We start from the raw sequence: 27,538 nt of genomic DNA, 5'->3' as shown, positions 1-27,538 counted from the left end.
CATTTTGGCTTGTTTTGGCTTGGTTTTTCTACCTTACTTTTTCACCTTTCTGCAGACGACCCTTCCTCCCTCCTATCCTAATGAAAACAGAATAGAACTTTATAAAATCTTTGCTGAATGCTATTTAATATTACAGTTAATAGCTACAACGCAGTTATCCCCTGCTATGCTTTTTAATGTAATACTTAATTCTGTGCACAGCAACAACACTGTTTGTTTTGTGCACTATTGTTGCAATTAAATTGGGAATTGATAATTAAACTCTTACCAGCATTCTCTCAGATTTGCATAGCTACTTACATCAAACCTCCCGGAAAATTATGGTCTAAATAAGTTCTGATGCTTTTTTTTCTGCCTTTAGGAGCAGTGGCTGCTGTGGCAAAGGTTTTCAAGCAACGACAGCAGCGATGCTCGACATAGTAACTTGTTCCAGTGGGCATGCAATATGACCACAGACCTTGTGGAGTGCACCGAAATCCTCTCTGACAGCTCAGCCCCCAGGGAGCATTTCTGCTGGAGAGACCTTGTTTTAACGGGGCAGTAAGAGAGGAAATCGATTCCCCGGTGCCCGGTTCAGCTGCCCCCAGCACCTTCCCTGGCCCGCATGGCACTCAGGTCCTGCCCGACCCGCAGCCCCAGGCGCTGGCAACGGGGGGACGGGGCACATGGGGATTGTCCTGTACCCACAGGAGTCTGACACCAACCCTCCGGGCCACTGCGGGCCCCCTGGGCCACCTCCATCACCCTGGCCACTGCCGGCCCCCATGAAACCACCGGGCCTCCAGCCACCCCCAGCCCAGGGCCACAACCCCACCGAGCCTGAGCCTGCAGCCTCAGCAACGGCTCCGAGACCCCGCACTGCAAAAAGAGCCAGATTCGGGGCTTTTGAGTCCAACAGTATTACTTTCAATTCACTCACTCATCACAAGTTCTGAATTTGCAGTTTCCAGTAGTGGTATAAACAGAGGAATCTGCTTAGAGAGGAAGAAAGACATTCTGCCAGACACACGGACATCCCCTCGGTATAACTGCTGACCTGCCAGACACACAGACATCCCCTCGGTATAACTGCTGAGCTGCCAGACACACGGACATCCCCTCGGTATAACTGCTGAGCTGCCAGACACACGGACATCCCCTCGGTATAACTGCTGAGCTGCCAGACACACGGACATCCCCTCGGTATAACTGCTGAGCTGCCAGACACACGGACATCCCCTCGGTATAACTGCTGAGCTGCCAGACACACGGACATCCCCTCGGTATAACTGCTGAGCTGCCAGACACACGGACATCCCCTCGGTATAACTGCTGAGCTGCCAGACACACGGACATCCCCTCGGTATAACTGCTGACCTGCTGTACCCATGTTAGTCAAAAAACTCTACGTTAGTTTCAGATCAAAGCTACTGAATACGTAAAAACCACCACTGGCTCTTCCAGCTCTGATCTCTTAGATCATCTTGCCGCTTTTACTCCCCAGCATTGGCAAACATGAACCATACTATAAATTTCTTTTGTAGAGTTAATAAATTATCATTTTTCTATGCCACCCTCTTCCGAAGAGCACACTGGGTTCTGTGTGCCGGAGACACAGGAAGGTCTGCGCGCACCAGGACGGGCCCGCCGGGAGGTTCACTGCAGACAAATACGGCTCCAGCCCCACAGCGACAGCCCGAGGTGGCCGGGCCTGAGCCGAGGAGCCCGGTGACAGTGACGGTATCGATGCTTCTCAGCTGCCGTCTGCACGCTGCACGGCATCAAAACGCCAGCGGGAAAAGGCATGGAGCTAACAGAGCCTGCTCCTCCCCACGTGAGCACGCCAGGCAGGGAGAGACTTTCACCGGCAACTATTCGAGAACTTTACCGAGCACTTCGGGACGTGCTTTTTGCTTCTGCTTCCGCTAGGGCAACACCCCATTCGTTTTCTTTTTCCCAGTTTAGTGCATCACCTTTCAAAAGCTTCGGATAGTTTGTTCCAACAAAATGCCAAAATAAATAAAAATCCCTGTGTTTTCCCGTGAACTTCTACCATTCTGATCAAAAGTCACCTCGCCATTTGGGGAAAACAATCAGGTCCCTGCTCCTGTTTGAAATGCAGGGAGTTGAATTTCCGCGAAGCTACGCCTCGCTGATGGAAATGGAGCTGCACCACCTGCCAACACACACTGCTAATCACCTTCGCTTATTTACATTTATTTCCTATACATTGTTAGATTCCTGTGGCAGAAATCCCAGGTTTTCAGCAACTATTGAGTATTCCAGATGTGTCACCCCCGCGAGGGGGCGGAACTCGGGTGAACCTGGAAAGAACCAACACCGACCAAGAAAAGCTGTTGCACAGTACAATCCCACCGCGTTTGACCTGGCTTTTGTGATTCTTTCATGCCAATTCACAATGTTCATCTGCCATGAAACAAGCAACTAAGACACTTCCAAACGAGAGTTGCACATAACTTTTACATCACCTCACGCTCCCATCTTCTTCATTTTGCTCTAAACCAAACTCCTCATCCGTTCTCCGTTCCAGTAAAGCACACGCTGGTTAATGCGGATATAGAGCTCAGGCAGAACGGCTCCAGGCACCGGGCAAGGGAAGCCCCATCTCTTACAAGGTGGTGATGAGGACTGCAGGAACGATTACAAACGACGAGGAACATTTACAAACACAGCGAGCAGACTGGAGGAGCGTTTACAAACTCACTGACACGTTCCTGTTGCAACAGCTGTTAATTCCCAGCCTGCTGTCCGTCATCTGTCGGAAATCCGCGGACTCGGTGGCACCGTTTCTTCTCGCTGCAAGAAGAAAATGACAACTATTGCCATAACACCATGAAACCCAATAAAAACGCATGTGTCTAGTGTTACTGGAAACTTTTATATTCTTATAAAATATTCTCCCTGTTTTTATTTGACGCTATTTTATGGTAATGCGTAGCGGGAAGGATTGTGCAGCCACAGGGGTTTAAAGCCTGGGCAGGCTGTGCAGCTCAGCACCGCTGGTACGGGAGGGAAGACACGACCTGCCTGAGAGAAAACAAATGGGGAAAGTGAACAGAGAGCATTTTTGCTGTTGTTCCGAGCAGCGGAATCCACTAGATCACACTGTACCTATCGGTTGTGCATTCTGCCCCTGATTTCTGTCATTAAACACATGCCAGAGAGCGCAAGTGTAAATATCCTGAGCCAGCTATAACATCTGACCATGCAGTACCTGCCTCTCCTATTGCAAGAACATCTGTTTACAGCACTTGAGTGAGGAAAAGGGTTTTCCTGCCGATTCCCAAAGCGAACTGCGGGAGAACAGAGGCAGCAGACGCCGGGACGCGCTCACCGCGCCGGGAGCCTCGAGCCGCCTCCCTCCTCCTCGCAGCCTGCTCGGGACGGGCTTTCCCGGTCCCAGAGCAACCAGCACAGTTTCTATGCAGCGAGGCAGAGCTCGGCAAGAGCTCCAGACACGGGCAGACGGGAGCAGCCGGTGCTGACAGAAGTCGGAGCAGCGGCTGCGGCACAAGAGCCTTTTCCTCCTGCACCCCGCGCTGCCGAAGCCGCGCAGCTCCCTCTGCCGAAAGCAAAGCTCAGTCACTCACATCATTTAGACGTATATATATAAATATATAATTTTTAAGTTTCACACCACAGTTCAGAACTGGCTATTGATTGCAGTATAGGAAACTGTCCGTGATTAATGTGGTCGTTTCCAAATCACGGTCCGTAAATTGCTCTGACACCGGCTCTCTTACCCGTGCCCAGAGCTGCTACCGCCATAAAGGTGGAATTTATCCCAGTGGAATGCAGCCATTCTCTGAACCACTTTTCAATCGTTCTGTGAGCTTCTCAAGTGCCTTCAGGACATATCTGGTCACAAGGAGAAACACTGGCTACTGTAAGATCAATGACGAAACTGGAAACATAGGAATAGTATAAGATTTGCATGTCTAAGACCTTATTTTCATACTAGACACAAGAATCTTCCCTTTTCCATCAGAATTTAACAGTTTACATCACCCTAGGCTCAGCTTTGCATCTTCAAACCTCCAATGCATGGATTAGAAATGAGACAATCTATATTCTGCTTGACTCTTAACTGGGCATAAGGAGCGCTGGTTGTAGAACTCACAAGGGCCAGTTTTCCCAAACTCTAAGGCTTTCTCAACAATTTCAAACTGACAAAAAAGCTTTTCTGCAGCTTGGTGTTACTTTCTCTTTTAGCAATCTTCATGCTTAATTAGTGTAATTAATATTTACTCATCTAATTAATGACTGCACAGTGATAATTACAAAGGTGTCAGAATTGGGATACAAGCAGTATCAGACGGAAAGCCACCAACCTACCGCAAATCCTGGGAAACACCGGAAAGAGCAGCAAACAGGGACATTATCCAAATATGCAAACCGGGTTCCACTGTCCTCATTAAAGAAAGCTTAACTATGAATAACAATACATTAACTCCCACCCATCACGCTTCCACAGATGGTTGGATTTTCGTTAAACAGCCTTCCCGAGCTGTACTTTGCAAAAGAGAAACTGGAATTCAGAACCCAGTTGCCTGAAAACCCTCAGCTATGCAGATCTGGTTGTGTAAGGCTCCTGACATTCATAAAGCGGCAACGTGCTCCTAAGTTATCAGTCTATTGAATTGCTCAGGAAAAGACACTGGAAACTCAATTATATGAGATAAAAGATAAATTTAAAAAAATCCATAACACAAGGTCATAAAGAGGACGGAATTACTATCTCCCCTTAAAATAAAACCAAAGCCAACAACACGGTGATACATTCAGAGGAGGAAAGGTAAATATTTTCATTCGGTCATTTTTTTCCAGCTGCAAAGATTCACGGGTTTTTATGTAATAAAGCATTCAAACACCTCCCGAGTTCTCCTCAAGGTCTCAATAATCACCCTTTTGTGATTCAGAGGCAAATTCAATGTTTACAGCATTCGATGAATCTCCAGACAGCCGACAGAGTTCATAACATTTTGGTTGGGCAAACGGAAAAGGCAAACAGATCTCAACGCCCAGAGCCGCTGTGCCGCAGGCTGTGACACCGGCCAGAGCAGGGACAGACGGACACAGGACAGAGCCCGCAGCCCCAGCGCCGGGCCGGCCGGGTTACAGCAAACCCGGCTCATTTCGCCTCCTCAGAGCCCCCCAGCGCAGCACATCTGCTCCGGGCACCTCTCATGGTGCAGGGAACAACCAGCACCTCCAATCCAACGCTCACAGCAGCTCTGCAGAACAGGCTTTAACACTTTTCCCAGCCTTCCCTTGGTCCAGAACGTGACAGGAGCAGATTTCCTGCAGATTCCACAATATTATGAGTGTGGGTATCCAGACAAATTTACACCACTCTTGCAACACCTGTCTAAATACCGATAAAGGCTTTTTAATGCAATGTTTATTCTCCTTGTAGAGATATCTGTTTGAAATACATTTAGAACATCAAACAAAGCACAGGCAATAAAAAACAAAGACAAATCACCATATGAAGTACCAGAATCATCTCAACCTACTTCCTGCAAAGTTTTGACAGCAGTGATAAAAAGTATATTACAGAATCACAGAACGTCAGGGATTGGAAGGGACCTCGGAAGATCATCCAGGTCCAATCCCCAATAGGTTTTGTTGCTACAGATGAGAAAATGGAAAAAGATGATGCTCAAGTTGAGCTTCACAATCTTCTACCTCAAGCACCTCGGGGGTGGCGGGGAGAACCACCAGCCCTGCCCAGCCCAGCGCCAGCAGCACTCGCACACCAGCAACGTTCCACCCTTACCTTGCTCCATGCCAAACGCCTTGAAATACAGAACGCAGCTCCCCAGCAGCTGGGGAGCAGACGCAGGGCAAGAGAAGGAAGAGACGGTCAGGGAGAACTCCTGCAAAACCAGCTGCCTGCCTTCAGCTCGCTGAGCAAACGGTTCCGCGACGGGGGGACGCGCTCGGAGCTGCTGTGGGGCGGCCCCACGGCTGAGACCCCGATGGACCAGCCCTGGGCACAGGAGGCTGGCAGACTGAAGCGTGACTCCATAACCTCCAGCAAGGACAACGCCGTGTTTCCAAGCCAAAAGGCAGCTCAAGGGCAAGTTGAGTCCCGCTGTTCCGTTTTCATCTGGACTGGAGCTTTAGTCTGGCCTCATCCAACGACTCGTGATCAGCATCTTTAAAATTCAATTAGAAAGATAGAGCTGTAAGATAAGTACGGACACACTCAAAGCTGCAGCCTTTTCTGTTTGCGTTTCCTCAGCTAACAGCCCGGTCACTGCAGTCGGGCTGCTCAAACAGGCTGGAAATCCTGCAGCCCTTCAGCGCTCCAGGTCACACAGAGAACCACCACCAGGTTTCGGTGGTTTCCAGTTGTCTCAATTATATGAGATTCTCTTTTACAGTGCAAGTAATTAACACAATTTTCTTCATCCACAATCCTCTGCCCTCAGCCCTGCAAGGGTGAACTCGTGGACATGGAGAGGGGTGGGAAACCAGAAGGGTCCTGTTATCTGTAAATGCCTTGAAAAATCTCTAACTCCTGGTACTTTCATCACTGTTTTCCTAACCACTTCGGTTCCAGGACAAGACAGCAATTAAGTGCGCACTGCTATTTAAAACCATAGGAATACCAGACTGAAATTAAACAAAAGGGCTGATCTAGTAAAGGTAAGCGCAGAGCTGTACGTGGGACACAGCTACACCGCGTCCAGCGCAGGTCTGACGGCGTTTCCTACGGATCAAACAGCTTCCAACTCCGGAGAGTCTGAGCCCCAAACCCAGGCACGAACAGCAAGTGGCAGTTTCGTTTTGGCTTCTAGGGAAGCAATTATTCCAGTTTCATTTGTACAACCGGCTAAACCAACTACTCAGACTTTTCTACTGGAAGACTCCTTAACATACAGACACACCATAGCCTAACAACTATCCGGTGCTGAGTGGCCATGGCAATCCATCAAATGAAGCAACTGTATTAGGAAAACGTCTGTTATTTTATTAGCTGTTCTGAGGCAGACACGATGATCCGAGGCCAGCAGATTTATACAGACACTGTATTTTATTAGATCAACTGCTGGCAAAGACAAGCTCTCAGACACACGCCATCAAGACAGTCGGCCCCATTACAGCAGTCAGCCTAATAAAATGTATTACCTCTTGCTATAAAACTATCCTGTCTGTAATCTTAGTCATTGCTAATGCAAAAAACCTTTTCTTTAAGTGACTCGTGCCTTTTTTTTGCCTTTTTCCCCTTGCGCAAGGCTGCTCCTATTGCCGTGACCCCCAGCTCAGCCTCTGCGCCACAAACCACAGAACTGCCCTATTGATCCCAAGACAGCTACACCTGGATTTCTCTCCCCTTGCAACTCCCCAATTTCCCGCTTGCTCCTCGCCTTACGTTCGCTGCCGATATTCCCCGCAGTGCAAGAACCCTCCACCAGCCGGGGCGTCTCGCTCAGCCGTGTCCAAGGTTCACTTCAAAACACTCCTTGTGACCTTGATGCAGATTTAATCTGCCATTGCACACTCAGCTTAGCTCCAGTCTTGCCTTTTTGCAGTCCTGTCCTAAAAAAGTCAACTAGGTATCTTTTCATTCACTCGTAAGGTATTGAGTGACCTTGGCAACGGTCTAATCTATCTTGGCAGATTCAAGATAGAGAAAACAAGCAATAGAGACAGAGCTGCTGCTTTCTGCTATTGATCAGCAGCTTGAGCGAGAGCTCATTCTGAGCAGGAGGACGTGTCAGGTTCAAGTTCTCCAGAGCAGCAGCCAGATGAACAAACTCCCAGCCAAGGCAAGGGGGTTGTGCTTTGGTTTCACTGTGGGATGGAGAACAGGCTGAGGCCCCGTGTTCGCCGGGGCTGTGCACCAGGAGCTCCCAATTAGCTAAATCAGCTAAAAAATTACAAAACATTTTCAGATTAGCAAGGTTACATTGTCAAACTTTACAACAAAAAAGGCCAAACTCTGAAGAAAATATTTTTTCTTACTCTCTCTATATACACCACTAAGATAATACTAAGATATACATGTAAACGCTAAGAAATATACTATTTGGAGTATTCCTTCTGCCACCCATAGAAACTCACACAGAATATCGAACCGCACAAGAACAGCCAAGCGAACTCCTACGATTTCCCTGGCGATCAGTGTGTAGCTCAGAGCCATATCGACCTGGCTGTGTGAATGGCGCTGCCTCCCTCCAGACGGGTCTGTTTGATCTCGGGACCATTTCTCTGCACATCTGCTGTGCCCCGGTGCTCCCTCAACCCCCGAGCACAGCCCGGCAACCACACCACGCTGTACGGTGCTTTTATTGCCCTCTGTCCTCGCATGGCCTGTGCGCCCGGGGTGAACAAAGACGAGACCGCTCATCTGTCTCTGCAGTTTATGAGGGGGGGAAACATAACCAACACTGCTTTCACAAGATGCCCCAAATAAAATGCTGCTCAGTCACTGGGAGAGACGGCACCAAAGTCTCAGCCATCACGAGGATTTTAATCAGGCACTGATTTGCATTTGCTCCTGGCAGGGAGCTGCTCCAGGGAAGAGCCAGCGGCAGCCCCTGGATGGGGGTCCCCCAAAGCCATGGAGGGTCCCAGTGAGCAGCACGGCCGCCCCAGCCCCGCAGGCTCCAGCCGCGCTCACGCTCCTCCCAGCCGCTGCATCCTCTCTTGCGCCTTAAGGCTTGTAAGAAAATACAACCACGGTTTATCCTCCCGCCTCCAGAGGCCAAACCCAGGTCAGAATTTGACACCAGCGTCAGACGGGAAGCTGCGCGGGGTGACAAGGAAAGCGTCCAGCAGCCAGCGAGGAGGAGCAGGCCACGCGAAGGACGTTTGCTGTGCCTGGGGAACAGAGAGCGGAGGAACTGAAAACAACCAGCAACAGGCCCCCACGGGCAGCAGGAGGTGACACACGGGACAAACCCCACATGGGACATCTGATTGCTTTCACACTGCTCAGTTTTAGAAGTCTCACCCTAGCTCACTTTATTGTGCCTGCGCAGTCTCCTTTGAAGGGTCTGTTAGGTCAGACAGACTCAGTCGTCCTCCCTCCAATCATATATCGGAAAAAAAGGTAAAAAGACCCTCTAGATAAAAATTAGGCAGAGCAAGACATCAAAGGGAGAAAAATCCCGCAGCAGAGCTCTGGGGAGAGGTAGGAGGCGAGTGAGCAGTGGTGTCTGTGCGAGCAGATCCACCCAGTAAATGTCAGCTCCGGGAAAGGTCACCGCTGCATTGATTCCTCGGCGGTGATGCCGCGCAGCACCGCTCTGCACCAGGATCAGGCGCTCAAACAGTTCAGCACCCCGATGGAGGGAGGGCAGAGGGACCGAGGGCAGGACACACGCTATTGAACCCGCTGCTTGTATGCAGGGGTAGAAATTACATCGATCCATAAACACAGAGACGGTGGAAAAAGTACCACTGGCTCAGTGCAATCACACACACGCCTTTTGTAACGTTACATCCGTGTAAATACAGGGTCATCTCCACCCTTGCAGGCTTTCCAGCCTGGCCTGGGTCAGGCCCTGCTCTGAGCCGCCTGACCCCAGCAGGGCACACCCCCCGAACGCTGCGCTGCGGGGTGCCAGGCACAGACCAGCGGGGTACAGGTACAGGCTACATGCACAGGAAGAACACCGCAGCTCACACCCTCATTTCTGCACTGGTAGGTGGTAAACTCCCCAAAAATACAACCTCAAATGCAACATGAGATTTTAGAGCTTTGTCTTGGAGGTTAAAGGAATTACCAGGGGAAGAGTCTCGGGCTGAAAAACACAGTTCTAACGTGCTTGGTAAGAAAAGCTTCAAAAGCCTGGAGTTGAAGCAGAGTGTTAGTGTTTTCCATAAAATATTTATGAAATGGTACGCTGTATTTATAAAATACTATAGACACTTTTATGGACATCTTAAATCCAGTTTGAGAGTTTCTAATAGGAAAAGTGAACCTCTGATTTGGAGAACTCCGTATCCCTTCGCACCATTTCGCCAACATCCCAGGCTTTTTACTAAACGTTATGGAATGATTTTAAAAAGCTTCCCAATGGTTATGATACTAAATTGACAGAGCTTTTTCACAACAGAGCATGGGCACAACTCTTCTTCTAACCCGTAAGACAAGGTTTCGATTTATTCTCATAAATAAAGTTTCCTCAGAAATATTGACGATTTTATACTATAGTTTAAAACCGTTAATTGAATCCCAGATATCCTGTTCTAAACATCCCTGATAGAAGCTGCTGGGAGAAAACTATACCAGGTATTGACTGCAGAGGCAACTTTGACTTACGTCTTGGTACCAACATAATCGTAAGTCATTTAATCAAAAATGTCCTTATTATTATTATTATTATTGGATTAGCACAGTCGAAGTATTACAGCCCATCAGTCTTCCATTCCCGCAGGCTATCCATCCTCTCCAGCTAAAAAGGTCCATTTCCTTTTGGAATTGTGGATTCTTCTACTAAATAACAGAAAAGGTCAGCTTTAAAATTAAAGCAATACTTTTACTGGGTTGTTCGTGTTCAGTGAGTGTAGCCATATTTCTTCAGCACATTAGTATTATTGGATTTCTAAATTACATTTCAGTAGCTGGCAAAAAACACATGCAAGAAAAAATCCAATACCAGTTACAGTACAAATATTGAATGGAATGATTTAAAAATGGGTCAACGCCGCAAGAACATTTTATTTAAACACAGCGCATGTGAAACAAGCGCTCTGGGTACTTATTAATCATGTGGTGGGTATTAAAAATCCGAAACATTTCACCTCACTTCCCATAAAGACCCCCTGCCGGGCTTACGTGCACACAGGTGTCGCAGCATCACCACCAACAGGTGTGACACGCTCGGGCCCGTTGCCCGGCCAGGAACAGAAGCGGCCGCGCTGGCACCGCCCGCTCTGGAAAGGGAAGAAAACCAACCCATCATCACCCAGCCCCGGGTGGGCAGCGCGGTTCCAGCAATCAACCCTCCCTCTACTCAAAGTTTGGTATTAGCTGATAGAAACCTCCTCCGCGTACCAGATGCTTATGTTCTCCTCTATTCCCAGGGTACGTAATGAATACTTAATTACCACCTGATTGCCACACGAGTACGCACGCAAGCATGAGAAACAAGTAACTGATTTCAATTCTGCATGCACAATATTTAATATAAGTTACAGGCTATAAATGCCCAGGCTTCACGGTGTTTACTTGCAACACAAACTACTTGAATTTTTCAAGTCAATAGGAACCCTGGGGATTAATATGTGAGTAACATAGCGTGTGTTCCCCACGCCGGGCTGCCAAACCGCTGCCGCCCTCCCCTCCAGGCTTCTCTGGCTCTGCAGATTGCTTTAACACTGCAAATTACAGAAAAAACAGATACTGGCATAAACCAGCAATGGCATCTTCCTGAACGGGACCTCCCTCCAGCCATCAGGTTCAACTGGGACTGCAAGTTCTCCAGGTGGGATTTGGTTTCAACCACTTCTAGAAGGCACTTTGCAATGAGCTATTGTTGTCACCACAGGAACAGCCGAGATGATCACCAGAGACCTGTACTGCAAAGGATTTTATTCCTTGACTCAGAAACCATTGTCTTGTTCAGCTACCAAACACATATGGCTTGTGGAAGGTAGGGAAAGACGTTCCAGCAAAGGAAATACGATTAGCACAACGAGGATCATCAAGCTGCCAGTGTGTTACGTTTAGTGTTACAAAGATGCTTTATAAGGAGGGAACAAAGTGGTGAGTTAACATATGAGTTAACGTACTGAACACAGCGTGAGCGGCACACGGACCCTGCTCGCCTCCTAAAAGACGCTTCGTCCTCTATTTGAGACCACGAGGCGGTGAAAGAAAAGATCTTTGCTGTCTGCCTTCTTCAGAGGAGAAAGCCCTTCTGTTGTGGACAGGGCTGCTGTCGCAGGCTGGATGTTCCCGAGTGCCCAAGAACCGCTCACTGTTCGACAAGCGCACCGAGCGCTGCTGAAACACCAGTAACGTGTAGGAACAGAGACTGGTCCTGAGCGGGGACGCACACGGGCGGCCCTCCTACCCTCCCAAGCAAAGACTGGTAACAAACAGAAAACCTCCCACAATAAAAAGCCACATCTTAAAATTCAGGTTTTGAGAAGGTGATTTGGGAAAAGTGACAAAGGTGGGTCTTCTTTTCCAAACAAAGACTTAAACTTTACTCTATCAAATGAATCCACCACATTAATACAACTAAAGTACAACGTGAATACTGCGCACAACTCTGAAATGGCACTTGGTGATTACAGACGACACAAAAAGCCATAAGAAGTTTAGGGACAAGGGACTCGCAAGTACCGGCTGTTTCCTGAAACACATTATTCAAAGCTATTGACAGCTTTTAGACTCCGCAAACACACGGGATGGGTCCGGACGGCTCCAGAGCTGCATCCCAACCCAACCAACACTACAGCTCCAAAAATCTTCATTTAGAACTAACAAAAATCCGCTTTTATTTCAGAAAACAGTTCTCTGTACAGAAAACACACAGCTGGTTATAAATGATCACGCTGCAAAGGTGCAGGTGACACAGGGGAAGCACCAAAAGGAGGGGTAAATGAAGCAAGGGAGAACAGAAGAGCTTTCAAACAGGTATTTCCAAGCTGCACTGTTTAAATAGCATCTCTGCACATGCACACACATATGGGCAAACGTACAGCCTGCCCATCTTCCGAGTCCCCGCGTCTGCGAGCCCACGTTGGCAGAGCAATGGTTAAACAGAGCTGCAGTGGCTCTATCTCCATCCCACAGCAGCTCTAGAGGAACTTAACTCGACACAGTCCTGGTCAATAAACAGAAAACAACACAGAATTTACCTCTATTTACTACAGATTCCATGGGGAAAAGGAAACTTTGTCAAACCTGTTTGTACCTTTAATAGTGCATTGGATCTCCAGCAACCACTTTGTGCGCCGACCCTAAGGCAGAAGAAACTTCGTTCCCATTCAGGTGACACAGAGCACTCCGATTTCCTTCTGCTTGGGCACTGTCTGCACACCCACCCCACAGAGCCGAACACCAGGAAGCGGCCGGATGGGCCACGTCTGCAGACTCGACCTCTGCATTCATCACTTCACGCTTTTCCAGCTGCTCACCACGGGTGACGGGATTAGCTACACCACCTCAGCCACACCACACATTTATAACCTTCTTAATGCTTTGGAAACGGGAATTCAAAGCAGCTTTTCAAGGGTAAAAGCCCACCCAGCGTGTACACAACGTGAACTTTCTCAAGTACATTCTGTCAAACTAAAGCCAAAAAACCCAACAAACCTCAAAATATCCGCAGTGCATCCACGCCTGGAGGCGCCGGTCCCCACAAGCACCCTGCTCAGCCCGGTTTAGAGCCGCACGTACCCCACGTGGGGCTTTCAAGCCCCTATTGTCCTGCTGCAACCGCTCCAGCTGATTTTCTGCACACTTTTACAACCAGCTGGATGCAACCAGACACGGATTTTGACCAAACGTCTCCAAAAAAAGCACAAAGGCCAGAGGGAAGGAGCGAGAAAGGAGCGATGCTTTTCTAGCAGCGTGGTGGCAAACCCAAAACCCCCCCATGGTGCTTTAGGAACAGGCGAGGTATTCATTATAACCTTTTTACTGGTTTTCTGATAGCTTTTGGGGCTGTCCTTCATGTTCTGAACACGTTCACAAACCGATCGCTCCAGCGCTGGAGATGTTTTGACGTGAGCCAGGTTTAGCTCACAGCACATTAAACGCCACATAAAGCATCCAGTGGGTCACAAAGATCTGTCCAACTGTGCAGATCAGCTCCGAGGTGATTTCATTGGTAGGTGCACAGGGCTTTTTGCATCAAAATAAGAAACACGACTCGGCTTTCCCGGAGGTTCCCGACACCCAGATACATCAAACACACTGCAGTCAATCATGGTACCCAATCTGCACCACCGTTAAACTCCTCCTGGGTTCACATTGCAGCTCCTGTGCTGCTTCTCAGGACACTACTTGTCTGGGACTCCCCACACCTTTAACTCTCCTATAACAATGCAGAAATTAATCATCCTATAATATTTAATACGTGATGAAAAAGTTGCTTAAGGAGCTTCCGTGAAGAAGAAATTCAATGATGTTTCTCTAATAATAGGTGGTATGAAAATATGGAATCCCAAATTACTTCCAGTAGAACGAATGCTAAATTAATTAATGATTCTTTAAAATAAATCCACTTTAAAAAAAATGAATTGCGTTCCACAACGATAAATCAGGTTGCCACTAAGAGAAATAATCTGCTTCTGAAGTGACATTTGTCAACTAAATGAATAAGCACTTTGACATTTGTAGAAACTGTGAAGCTGCTGAAGCTATACACCACTGCTTAATGTTATTTTTCCTTTATATAAAAAGAGCCACAATTTAAGCATAAAAATTGCTCTTATTAGGCGGAGAATGTCAGGTCTCATTGCTAAATTTACCGTAGTGATTCAGCACGAAAACAAGCGCTGCCCTTTCGCCCCTCGGCACTCCAGCGCCTCCGTTAAGGTGCCCGGTCAATGCCCACGTTAACTCAGCACCAGGTACGGCTGAGGCCGCCAGAGGCTGCGTCACCCGAGCCACAGAGCGCGTTCAGTTCCTTCCGGCGCTGGTGCGGAGTCACCACCGAACGGGCGCTGTGCGGCACAGCCTCCCGCACACAAACAGCCCCGGCGCCCAGGGACGGAGTGACCGCGAGGGGGCAGCCAGGGGCCGGACCCCAGCAGCACAACCGGGGAGCGGGGACACCTTCACCCACCGGGGAAAACCGGCTGGGACAGCCCCAGATGTGCGGCAGATGTGCCGCCCATGAGGAACAGATGACAATAACACCATCCACGGGAGAGAAGCTGCAGGACAAAGCAATCTTAGATCACTAAATATCCCAAAACCACATTAAACCATCACTGGACTCCTCAGATAACTGAACAAATCTCATTTCTGGAGGACAATGGGAACGACTCCTCAACACCATCCACTAAACCTCAAATGTTTGCCTAAGTGTTTAAACAATTTAGAAGCTCGCACACAAACTAACACCCATTTAGAGACAAAAATCAAAGCAATCTATTTTCCCAGCTGCTCTACTGGATTGCTGAAGCTGTAATGGCACACTTATAAGAAACTATAATAAAAAAGACAAAATGCTCATGCAATCCAGCATGAACATAGCAAAACAGCCATTAATATTGTTCTCCCAAAGAAAAATGGCTTACTAAATAGCCTGAAAGGACAACTGACATGCATCTCTCCCTGTTCTCAAGAAATACAACCACACATAAAGCTGATATGATTACTTGCTAAATCTAATAAGTTTCTTTTTTCTTTGATGGTTGTTTGCTCCTTAATGTGCTTTAAATGCATAATAAAAATATAATGAAAAACATACATTTATTCGATGTGGCAGCTACTGCATATTCCATAAAAAAGTAATCTTATAAAGTTTAATTTTACAGTGTTTCTTAAACTTATTTCTACTTACTCGCTATATGCAGACAGTATCTGCAGCAGAATTGAATACTTAACACAACACACTTCTTCAACGACATTAATGGCAGATTTTCTTTATACACCCATTGCCTTGTCCCTCCCGTACGCTGGGAGGAAACGCCAATGGATTCAGGGGTTCCAGGGACTCTCATTACAACGTAAACTCCAAATATCTGCATCATTTTTCCTGTGACTGCTTCAGGACTGCTGTGGGATTTTTCCTGTCTGGGCATTTGTCTTCTATAACATTTTCATATTCTCGAGAAAACCCTGAACCGAGCTGAACTCGCTGTCGCTGGCAATACCGGGTTTGCTTTCCGGGAATGTAAATGCGAGCACAGATGAATTAAAGACCGCTTACTTTTCCAATGGCATTTGTCAGCAGAAACACCAGCACTTGAAAGCTATTGACAGGGAACCCCATGCAAATCTTTAGGATAAGACATCCCAGGAAAACCTCTTGGGACAGCCTCCCTTGTTTCCCCTTGTAGTGGGATTTACTACACACACACACACAATCATACTTGCACTCCACAGTCAAAAAATCTACTCTTTTGAACATAATCTTATATTACACACGTTTGGTTTTACCTGCCCCACCATTCATTTAAAGGTGGAAAAACCTGCTGTAAAATTCTTCACAATGTCAATTCAAATAACAGCTCCCACTGATGGTGGGTGCAGGACCTGCTCCTGCTCCAGCCCCAAGTGCTGGGCTGGGCTCACAAGCTGCTCCAGGTGCCAGGACCCGTTCCAGCCCCAAGTGCTGGGCTCACAATCTGCTCCGGGTGCCAGGACCTGCTCCTGCTCCAGCCCCGGGTGCTGGGCTGGGCTCACAATCTGCTCCAGGTGCCAGGACCTGTTCCAGCCCCAAGTGCTGGGCTGGGCTCACAAGCTGCTCGGGGTGCCAGGACCCGTTCCAGCCCCAGGCGCTGGGCTGGGCTCACAAGCTGCTCCGTCACTCCACCTTCACTGATTTTATCAGGTTAATCCCTTTCAGCAGGGCTGTGTAGAAAACCACTCACCTGCAGTGCTAGAAATTCTGGGCCCCTATTTAATAAGGATGTGTTCTCCACAAAAAGTGGAAAAATACTCACTTCTGGTTTCCAACAAAAGCCAAGACTACCACAATAATCTTAGACAAATTCTCACCCACAGGCTCACAGTATTTTGTAATACATCAGCTCTTTGCACCAGCAGAAGTAACCGGCGTTTCGGCCGAGGATCCAGTATCACAGCATTTCTTTTTGAAGAACGCCCCTGGCGGAGCCGGCGCTGTCCGAGCTCACAACCCTGACCCTGCCACGGCCCATTCGCTGCCCAAAATCCTACAGGAGCAGCAGATAAGGCAGGAAAGCGCATCCGAAATGAAAGATGTCACCTGAAAGCAGCCGAACCCTTGCGGTTGTACAGCACCAACCTGCAGAGGTCTCAGTGGCAGGAGCCAGACACAGCACACACAACTGGTTTTGTTTCCATACAAGTGGTGTAAACATCCTCAGTAACATCAGCACCAACTTGAGATTCTGAGGTTTAAACCAAAACATCCTCAGTAACACAAGCACCAACTTCCAGACTCTCGGGTTTAAACCAAAACTTAAAGTCAATCCTTTCAGTCCTCATGGGTCTAAGTTGGAAAGGGTGGTAGGAAAAAACCCACCAAGAGCAGCATGAACCGAACAAGCAGATGCACTCAGGTGTTTGCGACAGAGGGAACTCGTTCCCAACACAGTTGCCCGTTTTCAGGACCACCAGCCCAACTTTGGCCTTGCTAGAGCTGAAGGGTCAGAAAACGTTCTCTAAGTCTCCTTCTGCAATGACGCTTTGAATCGCTCCCTCCAGACCTGCAGAGATCTCACCCGCCCGGCTGCTGGACTGAAAGCACACGCTACCTTCAGCTGCATCCGAGCCCGCTGCCCGCGCTGCCACTACAAAAACGCCACTCTGGAATACGCTCAGGCAGGATGCTTCGCTTTTTATGCCAGATGGCAAAACTCAATATGCTTTGAAATGGTTTAAACTGGGAAAAATCCTTGTCTCTCTGGCCGTCACACAGCTCATCTTCTTGGGTGCGTGTGCAGGTAAGGCAGTGGTAGCAGCTCTAAACAGAGGCATCTGTTCAAAGACAACCTTGTCCGGGGGTGCTGATGGTGCATTCACTGCAGCTTAAACAGCAACTCCTTAGAGCAGCTCAGATTTTCTCTCATTTCAAGTATGAAGAAAAAGAATAAAGACAGCCCAGGACCCCCTCGGAAACCACAAACCACGGGACTAACCCCGGGGCTTAAAGCTGAGCGTGAGCTTGAGCCTCTAGATAAGGCATGACTTGAATTCACCTTCCTGCACTTATTTGGGTACCGGTTACTCGGTAAACTTAGGGTGCTTCTCCCACGTATTTTTGCTGCATCTTTACCCTCAAACAGAAAACAAAAGAGCCATTTGCTCGCCTGAGCAATACTGACATGTCAGATTTGCTCAAACAACAGGGATCAAAAGCATGCAAAGCTCGAGAGACCTGCTAGGACACGGAGGAATATCATAAAAACCAAGGTGACAGCAGGTTTTAATTACGCGAGGGGAGCAGGTATGTTCTGTAAGGTCTTTGCAATTTGAGACTATAATCAAAATGTCATCAGCCTGCCTCTTGTATTTTCATCTCTTAGGAAAATGACTAAAACTGGTATAACATTTTCAGATTAATTTTGATGCTACCATCAGAAAGCCTGACATTTGGCTAATGTCAGACATCACCTACATTGTCATTTGATTTCCCACTTCCCCCTTGGGTGTCACTTCACTAATGACCTAGAGATAGTAACGAAATGCAAGGAACAGATTAAGGACAGAACTTTTGAAAATGAAGCAATATACGCTTTGACATTACCAGGCCACTCGTGGAAATATTCCGAAATGCGTGTTATTTGCCAAGCCACAGACATAGGTGTTTAAAAAGTAAGGGTAAGCATTCTCATCTATTCAATTAGATGATGCCAATTTGCTTCAAGTACTGAAGCATTTGCATCAGAACACAAGGTATTTGTAAGGAAAAGTTGTACAGCTCTGTCAGGTATCCAAGGCAGGAGATGCAGACTTTGCCCTCCCTTTCACACCCACCAGCGTGCAAACCACAAGTGTCTGTGCCCTCACCCTACACACTCCTGGCACATCAATCAGCCCACTTCCTTCCTTTGAACCTCTTGGAAGTTTGACACCAAATAACACGCCAAAAACTACATAAAAAACGTCCTCTGTCTCCTTCCACGAAGAATCTTGTGACACCAACAACACGCCATGATACACAAGGAAAGAACTCCCGCCTTCTTCGCGAAAACGCCGTAGAAAGGTAAGCGTAAGGAATTATTTGAGCCCCTTCCTCCCACTGCCCGCAGTGAAGCTCTGGGATCAGTCACAGTTCCACTGGTAACGGCTCCTCGACGGGGATCGTGGAGGCTCCGCACCCTTCATGGAGACGGCTCCACAGCTTTTCCGAGAGGCAAGAGCCCCACAGCCGCACGCTGTAGTATCAGACACTACGTTATAAGCAAGAGCGATGTGGTATTTCCACTGAAAATAGAACCACTTCTAACTACTCTTGATTAGTATTTTTTAAATTTACCAAGCTTCTTCACATCGGTAAAGAAGATTATTGCACTATAACTTTAAAACAAAATGTGGCCATCATATAACAATAAGATCTTCAGTATTTTCCAATTACTTCTGCCTGGGGCCTCTCAAGCACCAGGAACGGGAACTCTGATATCTATGACTTTTTCTCCACTTCTTGGTTTTTGAGTTGTTTCCCGAGGCCCATCTACACGCCGGGACAGGGGCAGGAGCTGCTCTGCTGCTTGCCTGGGGTTTTTTACCACCAGCCTGTAAGGGTATGAGGAGCAGGCTGAGCAGCTACTCCAGAGCAGGGAAACCCACCCACACCATCGCCCCAACTGGTCAGACTGGGAACCCCCCCACACCATCACCCTAACTGGTCAGACTGGGAACCCTCCTACACCACCACCCTAATAGTCAGACTGGGAACCCCCGCACACCACCATCCTAATAGTCAGACTGGGAACCCCCCCACACCATCACCCTAACCGGTCAGACTAAGAACCCCCCCCACAGCATCACCCTAACTGGTCAGACTGGAAAGGCCCCTGCACCACCACCCTAACTGGTCAGACTGCAACACAGAAACCCCAACAAGAAAAACGGTTTCCACGGCTTTTGCTGCAGCAGCTGCCCGCACTGCCCCCTCCATGAGCCCTCCCAGGCGGACCCGGGCAGCGCCACCCCCGCCACCCAGCGACACGAACACGAACCGGCGGTGCGCTCCGGCCGCTCCTCCGCGCTGCGTCCCCTCCGGCCGCGGGGCTTCCATGCCCACGGTCCCGCCGGGCCGGGCTGCGTCCCCTCCGGCCCGGGCGTCGGGTCGGGGCCGGGCTGCGTCCCCTCCGGCCCGGGCGTCGGGTCGGGGCCGGGCTGCGTCCCCTCCGGCCCGGGCGTCGGGTCGGGGCCGGGCTGCGTCCCCTCCGGCCCGGGCGTCGGGTCGGGGCCGGGCTGCGTCCCCTCCGGCCCGGGCGTCGGGTCGGGGCCGGGCTGCGTCCCCTCCGGCCCGGGGGTCGGGTCGGGTCGGGGCGGTCACTGCGCTCCCCGGGCAGGCAGCGGCCGTTGAGCGGGAGCGGCGCGCGTCTCCATCAACGGAAACCCGAGCGGGTCAGCCCGGCCCCCTGGAACCAGCTGGAAACATCTAGAACCATCTCCCTGGGCGTTACCCACACACCTGGGGCGGAACAGCCTCCCGGGCCGCTACCCACACACCTGGGGCTCAGCTCAGCTCAGCCCAGCCCAGCCCAGCCCAGCCCAGCCCAGCTTAGCTCAGCTCGGCCCGGGGCCTCGATCGCAGCTCCCCGTGCAGGGCTGGGCCCGTGGCTGTGGGGGCGTGAACAGAAAGAGTGAACAAAAGGCACAAAATTAACTTATTTTCAGGGTGAGGTCCTGCCCACCGCTGGTTTGTCAGGGTTGCAGACACCACCTGGAACTCCGGTTGAAATACCGAATATAACACCCCGGCTCTAGAGAGAACAGTGACCTGGACAAGTGTCTGAAATGAGTTCAGTATTTTCAGCAAAGTGACCCAAACCAGAACAGGCACGTTCGGCTACATCACGCAATAGCTCCGGTTTCAGCTTCTCTGACACACACCCAGCTTTTCTCTTGCTTGAATGAAAGATGTTCTACTGTTGCACAAGCCCATTGTACCTCCAAACACTACATGAAAGTGGCTTTGGTTCTGTAGAAACGTGAGGCACTGGCAGATGAGTAAAACCCTCTTGTATCACAGGGGGGGTTCTGTAAAATCACCGCTGGTGATGGTATTTGCAGACCTGCCCTGCGCACCTGGAGCGCTTGGGGAGCGGCAGCTGCAGCGGTTCAGGGTTCATTAAGGGTTGTGAGCTGCAGGGAAAAATATAAATTAAAAAATAACCTGTTCTTGTTGAAAATACTGAACATTTAAAAAAAAAAAGGTGGAAAAACTCTGCTTTCCTAATGGCAAATGCTTAATTCATTTGTGCTTCCTCTGCACAGAGCAACTTGAAGCTGGATTATCCAGGAATACAGTTGGACTTGATGATCTTAAGGGTCGTTTCCAACCTAAATGATTCTATGAATACAATAAGTAATCAATTTTTTTTCTCTTAATCTTCTAATGTGATAACACCCATGGCATGAGGCGTCCTTGTCGTGCTGTGAGGCACAGGAATTCGGTACCCATGGGACAGCTGACGTCTCTGTATTTTGGATCATCAGTTCTGCCTCGCGGCTCCTTCCAGCAGGGGCCGGTGCGTCGGACATTGCTGGCGATGGTAACGCGCCCAGGACAAGGAGGAGGGCGTAATCGTGGAGCTGGGCCTGAAATCTCCCACGTCCTGGGGAGTTTGTTTGCCACACTCCTCTCTGCATGGGGTGATTTGTCATCCCGAACTCATTAAGCCTCAGGTAAACGCAGATCTCAATATAGCGGTGTTATAAAATGGTCTTGCAGGCTGCACCGCTGAGCCAGCAAAAAATGAAATGCAAGCGAGCTGCTGTGCTGATGCAAGGAAACCTCCAAAGAGATGATGATGCGAGTGACCTGGTGCTGAGCAAGAAGCCGCTGTGTCGTGGCGCAGTGTCTGGGCAAAATCTGTGGGTATAGCAAACAAACAGAGTCATGTTTGGAAGTCTGCATGCCCCTTAGTGTCACACACACTGCAGAAACAGATCAACCCAGGTTTTCCTTGATCTGTGTATCTGCGTTGTGTTTCATGAATGTAGAGGACTAGAAAGAAACGAACGGATTGAGCAAACCAGAGGAAACCTTCTCCAGCTGCTCCTTGGGACCTGAGCCTGGGCTTTCCATGGGCGAGAGGAACAGGACAGGGAATGTAGGGTTCAGAAAGCAAAGGCAACATTGCTTGCCCATTCCCTGCAGGGCTCGTGTGTGTCACACCTCATGCTAATTAAAATTAGATTTGAATTGATAAATACAGAGGCTGAATTTTGGCTGAATGCAAAGGCTGACTCTTGAATTAATCACATTTCCTGTTCGCTATGTGAGTAAAGGGAAGTGCCTCTGGAACATGTTGCTCTCAATACATGGGAGATCCAGAAGAGGAGAAGAATATTGAAGAATGTGCCGGGTTTGAAACTTTCCGCTGAGTGATAAGCGCACAGGCGGCTTTGCTTCCAAACGGTGACCCAGACCATGAGCTCTGGGTTCAGAGCGATCCTGGGAGTCCCCGATCTGTTGTCACAGAAATCATCGGGCGCGTGCCGGGCACAAAACCCGCAAAGGGTCAGCGTGTGAAGCCGGCACGGGGAGAACTGCAGGACGGCACGGAACCAGCGGCGCTGCTCAGGCCCCAAACAGCTCCTGCGACCTTCTCAGAAATACGGGATTTTCCTCGGGATTTCTTCTGTTTCATATTCAATACGACAGTCGGTGCTACACTACGTGTATGTGGAATGGTAATGAAATTGCGGTGTATCCTGAACACAGTACAAAAACCTCTACACACCGGTGATCATCAGGCTAAGAAAACTATGAATTATTTCATAATTTAGCAGCTCAACTAGATAATGGGTCTTTTGTGAAGCCGAAATTTGCTATGGCGCTGAGAAATCTAAACACTAGGAGCTCTTAATTACCAGTAAAGTCATGAAAATATTTGTAGAAGAGTGGAAAGATCATATTTTGCTGAGGAAGAAGCATTTTTAACGCATTTTAATTTGTGCATAATCCAATAGTTGCAGGCGATACTGTGAGCGTGGCTCGGGTCCTGCCCAAAGGAGCTCAGTGAGGATGGTGAAGAGGCTCTTCATCCTGGGAGGGCTATCTCCTCTGTCACCTATTAACTCAAAGAACATGTTCTGGAGAAAGGAGAAAGGGTGTTGCTGTTGTTGGTTCCAGTGCTTGTTCCCAATACCTGTCTGCCTCCCTTTGAAATAGAACGGTGATTAGCACAAGCGGTACAGTCGCAAAGCAACGCAGGAATTAATAAACCCCGAGTTGTCTGCAGCACATAAAGAAATGCCATGGTATTTACAGCCTGAAAGCCGTGCCCTTGTCACAAGCACCACCAACACGCCCCGATCGTCTGCCCAGAGCTTTGTGCAAGTAACAGATCTGCGTGCGAAAAGCCTCTTTTCATCAGAAACGGATTCTACCCCTGCAAAGTGCCTGCCACCAGCTCTAATAAGCATTGAATTGAATGTAAACCCGTTATTTCCCATCTGGTTCTGAATTACAAAGAGCAGAAATTGTGAATGAAATAACTGGATAATTTATCGAGATAATTACAGTTAATTTAATAATTAAAGTTTATTTTTCTTCCCCACTCAGGCCTCCTCGTTAAAACACGCCCTCTGCACCAATACGAGGACACTCCTGTCGTCCTCCAAACACACAGCCTGCCGATCGTGAGAGTTAAAACACCCTTAATGCCAGAGTTTCCTGCGTGGTTGTGGTGAAGTACGAGATGTGTTGATTCGTGGGTTTGCCACGCAAGAATGAAGCAAAGGAGCCATTGTTCCTGAGACCATCCCGGCCTTCCATGCAGAGCCGTGAGCAGCGCTGGACAATACAGATGGCAGGGATGGCTGTGGCAGCTCACTGTTCCTGCTGGGCTATGATGTGATGTACTCACGTATTAAACACAGCTGCTTGCTTAGAATTCCTAGCAGCGCTTCCCAAACTCCAACATATGGGGTTTTGCTTCCATGGTAGATGGTGGAGGAGTTTTGTTCTAGGGCTTCCTCAGTTGTTCTGGTTTTCCGCAATTCAAAGCCCTGGCAAAGGGGGTGCCTCTTCCTGCGTGTGCCTTTTGAAACCCGTCTGTCGCTGGAGAGGTTTGTCCTGCCAGCGGTGTGTCCCTCTCCGGGACGACAGACGGCGTCTTGCAGCTCAAGAAACCCGATGGATTTGGAGTTTTTGTGGGGTGAAGATTCTGGTGAAGAGATGGAGAGGGAAGCAGAGCTGCTCCATGCAGGTTTGTTCAGTCTGGCTGTTACAGCGCACAGAACACCCCTCCGTATTTGACAGGACGGAGCGGGCAGCGCTGCAGAAGCGGCTCCGCGCTGTGTATCCCAGATCAGCTGCCGTCAGCAAGAAGGGGACTTTGTCACTGCTTTCAGATAAGCTGGAAACTCACTTGGTGCTTAACGAATTGTGACACCTTCTGTTGGTTTGGTTCTCGCAGTCTGGTTATTTATATGCGGAATATATCTACGAAATGCGTTGGCCATTAATAAAAGAGCAAATGACTCAAGCAGCACGGACAGCATCACCTGGTGATGAATCGGGCTGTGGATGTGGCCGTGCAGGCTGCGGACAACGGCAGCGGCGAGGGCAAACGGCACAGCCAGGGCATGAAGAGCCCTGTCCCCAGTGCCTCCCGCCAGTTGTGCATCTCTTGTCAAGTAGTTGTGCCTTTTTTAATAGTTAAAAACAGTCAAATATTCTCCTTTTTTTCCTTTTTTTCCCTTGTTTCTGTTCCTGGAGGCCAGGAGAGCTCCAGCAGGTAAAGGAGCCACTCACACTCTTCACCTTCCAGAAGGGAGACAGAAAATCCCCTTAATGAAATCACTAGGCTTGCTGCATGGGCATCATTAGCAAAACCACATTCCTGGCTGTCGGTTGGACACATTTGCTCTTTCTAGCAGGATCCCCTACAGTATCCCTTCTGCAATCGCAGCGAGTGGGGCTTCTGGGGGTTGAGTTTTAACATCGAGGTAAAAGGACCTTAGATTTTTTTTGAAATTAAATTTACGATTCAGCATTGTAGTCGAAGCAAACAGGAAATCTGCTGGGAAAGGGATAATGGGTTCGTGCTTCTGTGCGAGATGTCCGCATGCATGATGCATAAGGGCCGTTACTCCGCTCAGGTCTCTTGGAGACTCATTTCTCCAGAACGAGCTCTCAGCCTTTTTTCCCCTGGCCATGTGTGTCCTCGAGCCACCGGGGTCAGGGGCTCTGCTCACGGAGTCCTGAGCCGAAAAATGTAAGTGCTTTAAGAGAGGGGACTTACATAACCGCATCTCTATAATTAACCCGAGCTGCGGCACCGATCACCGTACTGCGCGAACCAAGGGCACGAGCAGTGCGGCTCGGGCGACGGGCGCCATTCGGAGCTTCTGCCCTCCCTGCATCTCTGCTCGAAACGGGGCTCCAGGCAGAGACAGCTGAACGGTGTTTTTATCTGGGGATTGTTTGATGGATTGTTGCAAATAAATGTCCAAATCTCATGGTGCTCAGTAAGAGCTTTTCCATTTGCTTTACGTGTCTTTGAATGAAGCTACTGGCAGTCGGGTTCACATGCAGCTCGATGCATCCCACACCAGTTATCTCATCTATGAGTTTAAGCAGAAAGGCTCCACAGGCTGTGCCGCTCACCTGCAGAATCACATGTATTAAACATGTATTAAAACTTCCTTTGAGGACCATTTTCCTGGCTGTTTGGTGAATAAAGGCCCGAGGCTGCCGCCCGTCCCTGCGCTCCCCAGCGTCCCCGGCTCTGCGCTTTGCAGGGCTCCGGTCCCAGCACACGGCGCCTGGGGGGAAGGAAACACGTTCGGCTCCGGGAATGAATCACAGCGAATCTCGCTGGTTTTGAGATCTCTTTATGATCCCAACCTTTAATTAAACTTGTAAGAAGTAAAGGAGCACCGGTGTGCTAGAAGAAGGCAGAGGAGCAGCAGTGATTCTAGTCTGCAGATTGATTTGTCTTAGATTAACAAAGCCAAAACAGGCAGGAAAGGATCCAAACTTCCATGGAGCTTCATGTGTCCCCTCCTGTGTATGCCTGCTGCCGCTTTTAAAAGCTATCATATTAAAAGCTATCATATGCTTTTATGGACGGCACGCTGCCGCTATTTCACTGGAGTTCTCCGTTGTAGATGTAAATAAAATTGCATCCACTTAAACTTCTGGCTGGTTTCTGTGGGTGCCTTTTCCAAAGCCAAAGAAAATACATGGAAATCTTACTGATGCTGAAAGGCTCTGGGCCAGGCCTTGAAATCTGCTCATCAGTGCAGCCGCCTTGTTTTGGCAATGATGTGTCAAGAACTTAGAGCACTCCTGTGTATCTTACTATGAAAATGAGCTTGTTACTTCATTTGCCCCAGGCACCTGGTGCCCTGGAGCTCTGCTCATTGCTGGAATGAAGATGAAAGGGTATTTTCGGTCCCGACCGGGGCTCTGTGTGCGCGGTGATGAGCGGGAGCTGCCTGCACCGAGTGCTTTTCCGCAGCAGCCGGGTCCTGGTGACGTCGGTCAGGATGCTCAACCAGGAGAGAATGACGAGGGTGCAGGATCAGTGTCACTTCTGTCCCTCCTCTGCAGCAACAGCTGCTTCTGGGTGACAGCACTGGGTAACCTGAGTTTCATCCGGATGACAGAATAAACCTGAATCATTTCTGGGTCCAAGCATCAAAGGGTCAGGCTGCTGAAATCCTCCCCAGCGCGGAGAGCTGTGGCAGATAATTGCTTCTGTGGAGCTGCAGAAAATCCTCCCTGTCTTCACCATAGTCGGCTGCAGAAAATTGCTGCTCATCCAGCTGCAAATATCTGACAGGCAGGCAGGCAGCACCTCGGGGACAGAGGGGTTTAAGCACAGAATAGCTGTGTATCGGTGCCGTGTTCCTGAGAAAATTCACAGTGTGCTGACACTCCACATCTCCCAGTAGCATCACGTACTCCAGATAACGTAAAAGCCCCAAATAAAACATCCCCTGGGGTACGAAAAGGTTGCTTTGGAGGAAGAGATTAGAATATTCCTGGATACAAATCTACCAGATCCATCAAACAAGACCAAACTCAGAGGGCAGTAATGGATGTGCCACAAATTCACATCGACCCAAGAGGGTTCATGACCCACGAGGTCAAATGCAGCAGGTGCATTTTAAATAGAAAGGGAGAAGGCAAGTTCCAACTGTATTTGAATTCAAACACAGAAGGAGCCAGCAGCGACTGTATTTCCACAGGTTTCGTGTGACTGCAGCCTCCAGACTCCTCCGAAAGCCATGTGGGTAACTGCCCCCCAAAGCGGGCTCGGGTACAGGAGGTGCCAGGGCACAACTGGAGCTGCAGACGGGTCTCGGTTAGAAGCAGCACATCGCATGGACTCGTCCTTAAGGAGACATTTCAAACCACGTGAAGACGCTGGGCCTGACTGATCTGTTCCCAGAAAGAATGTCATGCCAAGATTTTCTGCCCTTCATGCATACTGCAGAAATGCACGAAGAATTAAACTCAACCCCTAATACGCAGCATGATTTGAATGGCTCTGCCGAGAAAAGCGTTGTGGGTGCTTTATATAAAAAGAGGAATAATTTTAAGGATAATTTCATTATATTAACTTAGTACCCACCAAGATTTTAGGAGAATTAAAGGAAGTTTAATTCTTCAGGTGATTCCTCCGGCAATTTGGGTGAGTTCCTGTTTTGCTGGTGTGATGGTCGTCCCCTGCCCCCAGAGCCCCATCCGCAGGCTGTGGCTGGGCTGGTTTG

General features: G+C 49.0%; 1 protein-coding gene across 1 annotated transcript in view; it reads right to left on the bottom strand.

Annotated features, from left to right (window-relative positions):
* The window catches only part of LOC139828799 (uncharacterized), a 108,985-nt gene extending 87,719 nt beyond the window's left edge, over positions 1-21,266 (bottom strand). Inside the window, exons 1-2 of the mRNA XM_071813335.1 lie at positions 21,263-21,266; positions 19,813-20,182 (exon numbers count right to left, since the gene is read on the bottom strand). Of these exons, the coding sequence (XP_071669436.1) occupies positions 19,813-20,182; positions 21,263-21,266 (374 nt within the window). The remainder of the gene's footprint in view (positions 1-19,812; positions 20,183-21,262) is intronic.
* Between the last annotated feature and the right edge of the window lie 6,272 nt (positions 21,267-27,538).

This window comes from Patagioenas fasciata, chromosome 10 (genome assembly GCF_037038585.1).
Source record: "Patagioenas fasciata isolate bPatFas1 chromosome 10, bPatFas1.hap1, whole genome shotgun sequence".
Taxonomy (NCBI): Eukaryota; Metazoa; Chordata; class Aves; order Columbiformes; family Columbidae; genus Patagioenas; species Patagioenas fasciata.
The sequence above is the reverse complement of the archived record's forward strand: the minus strand, read 5'-3'. Positions and strand labels throughout refer to the sequence as shown.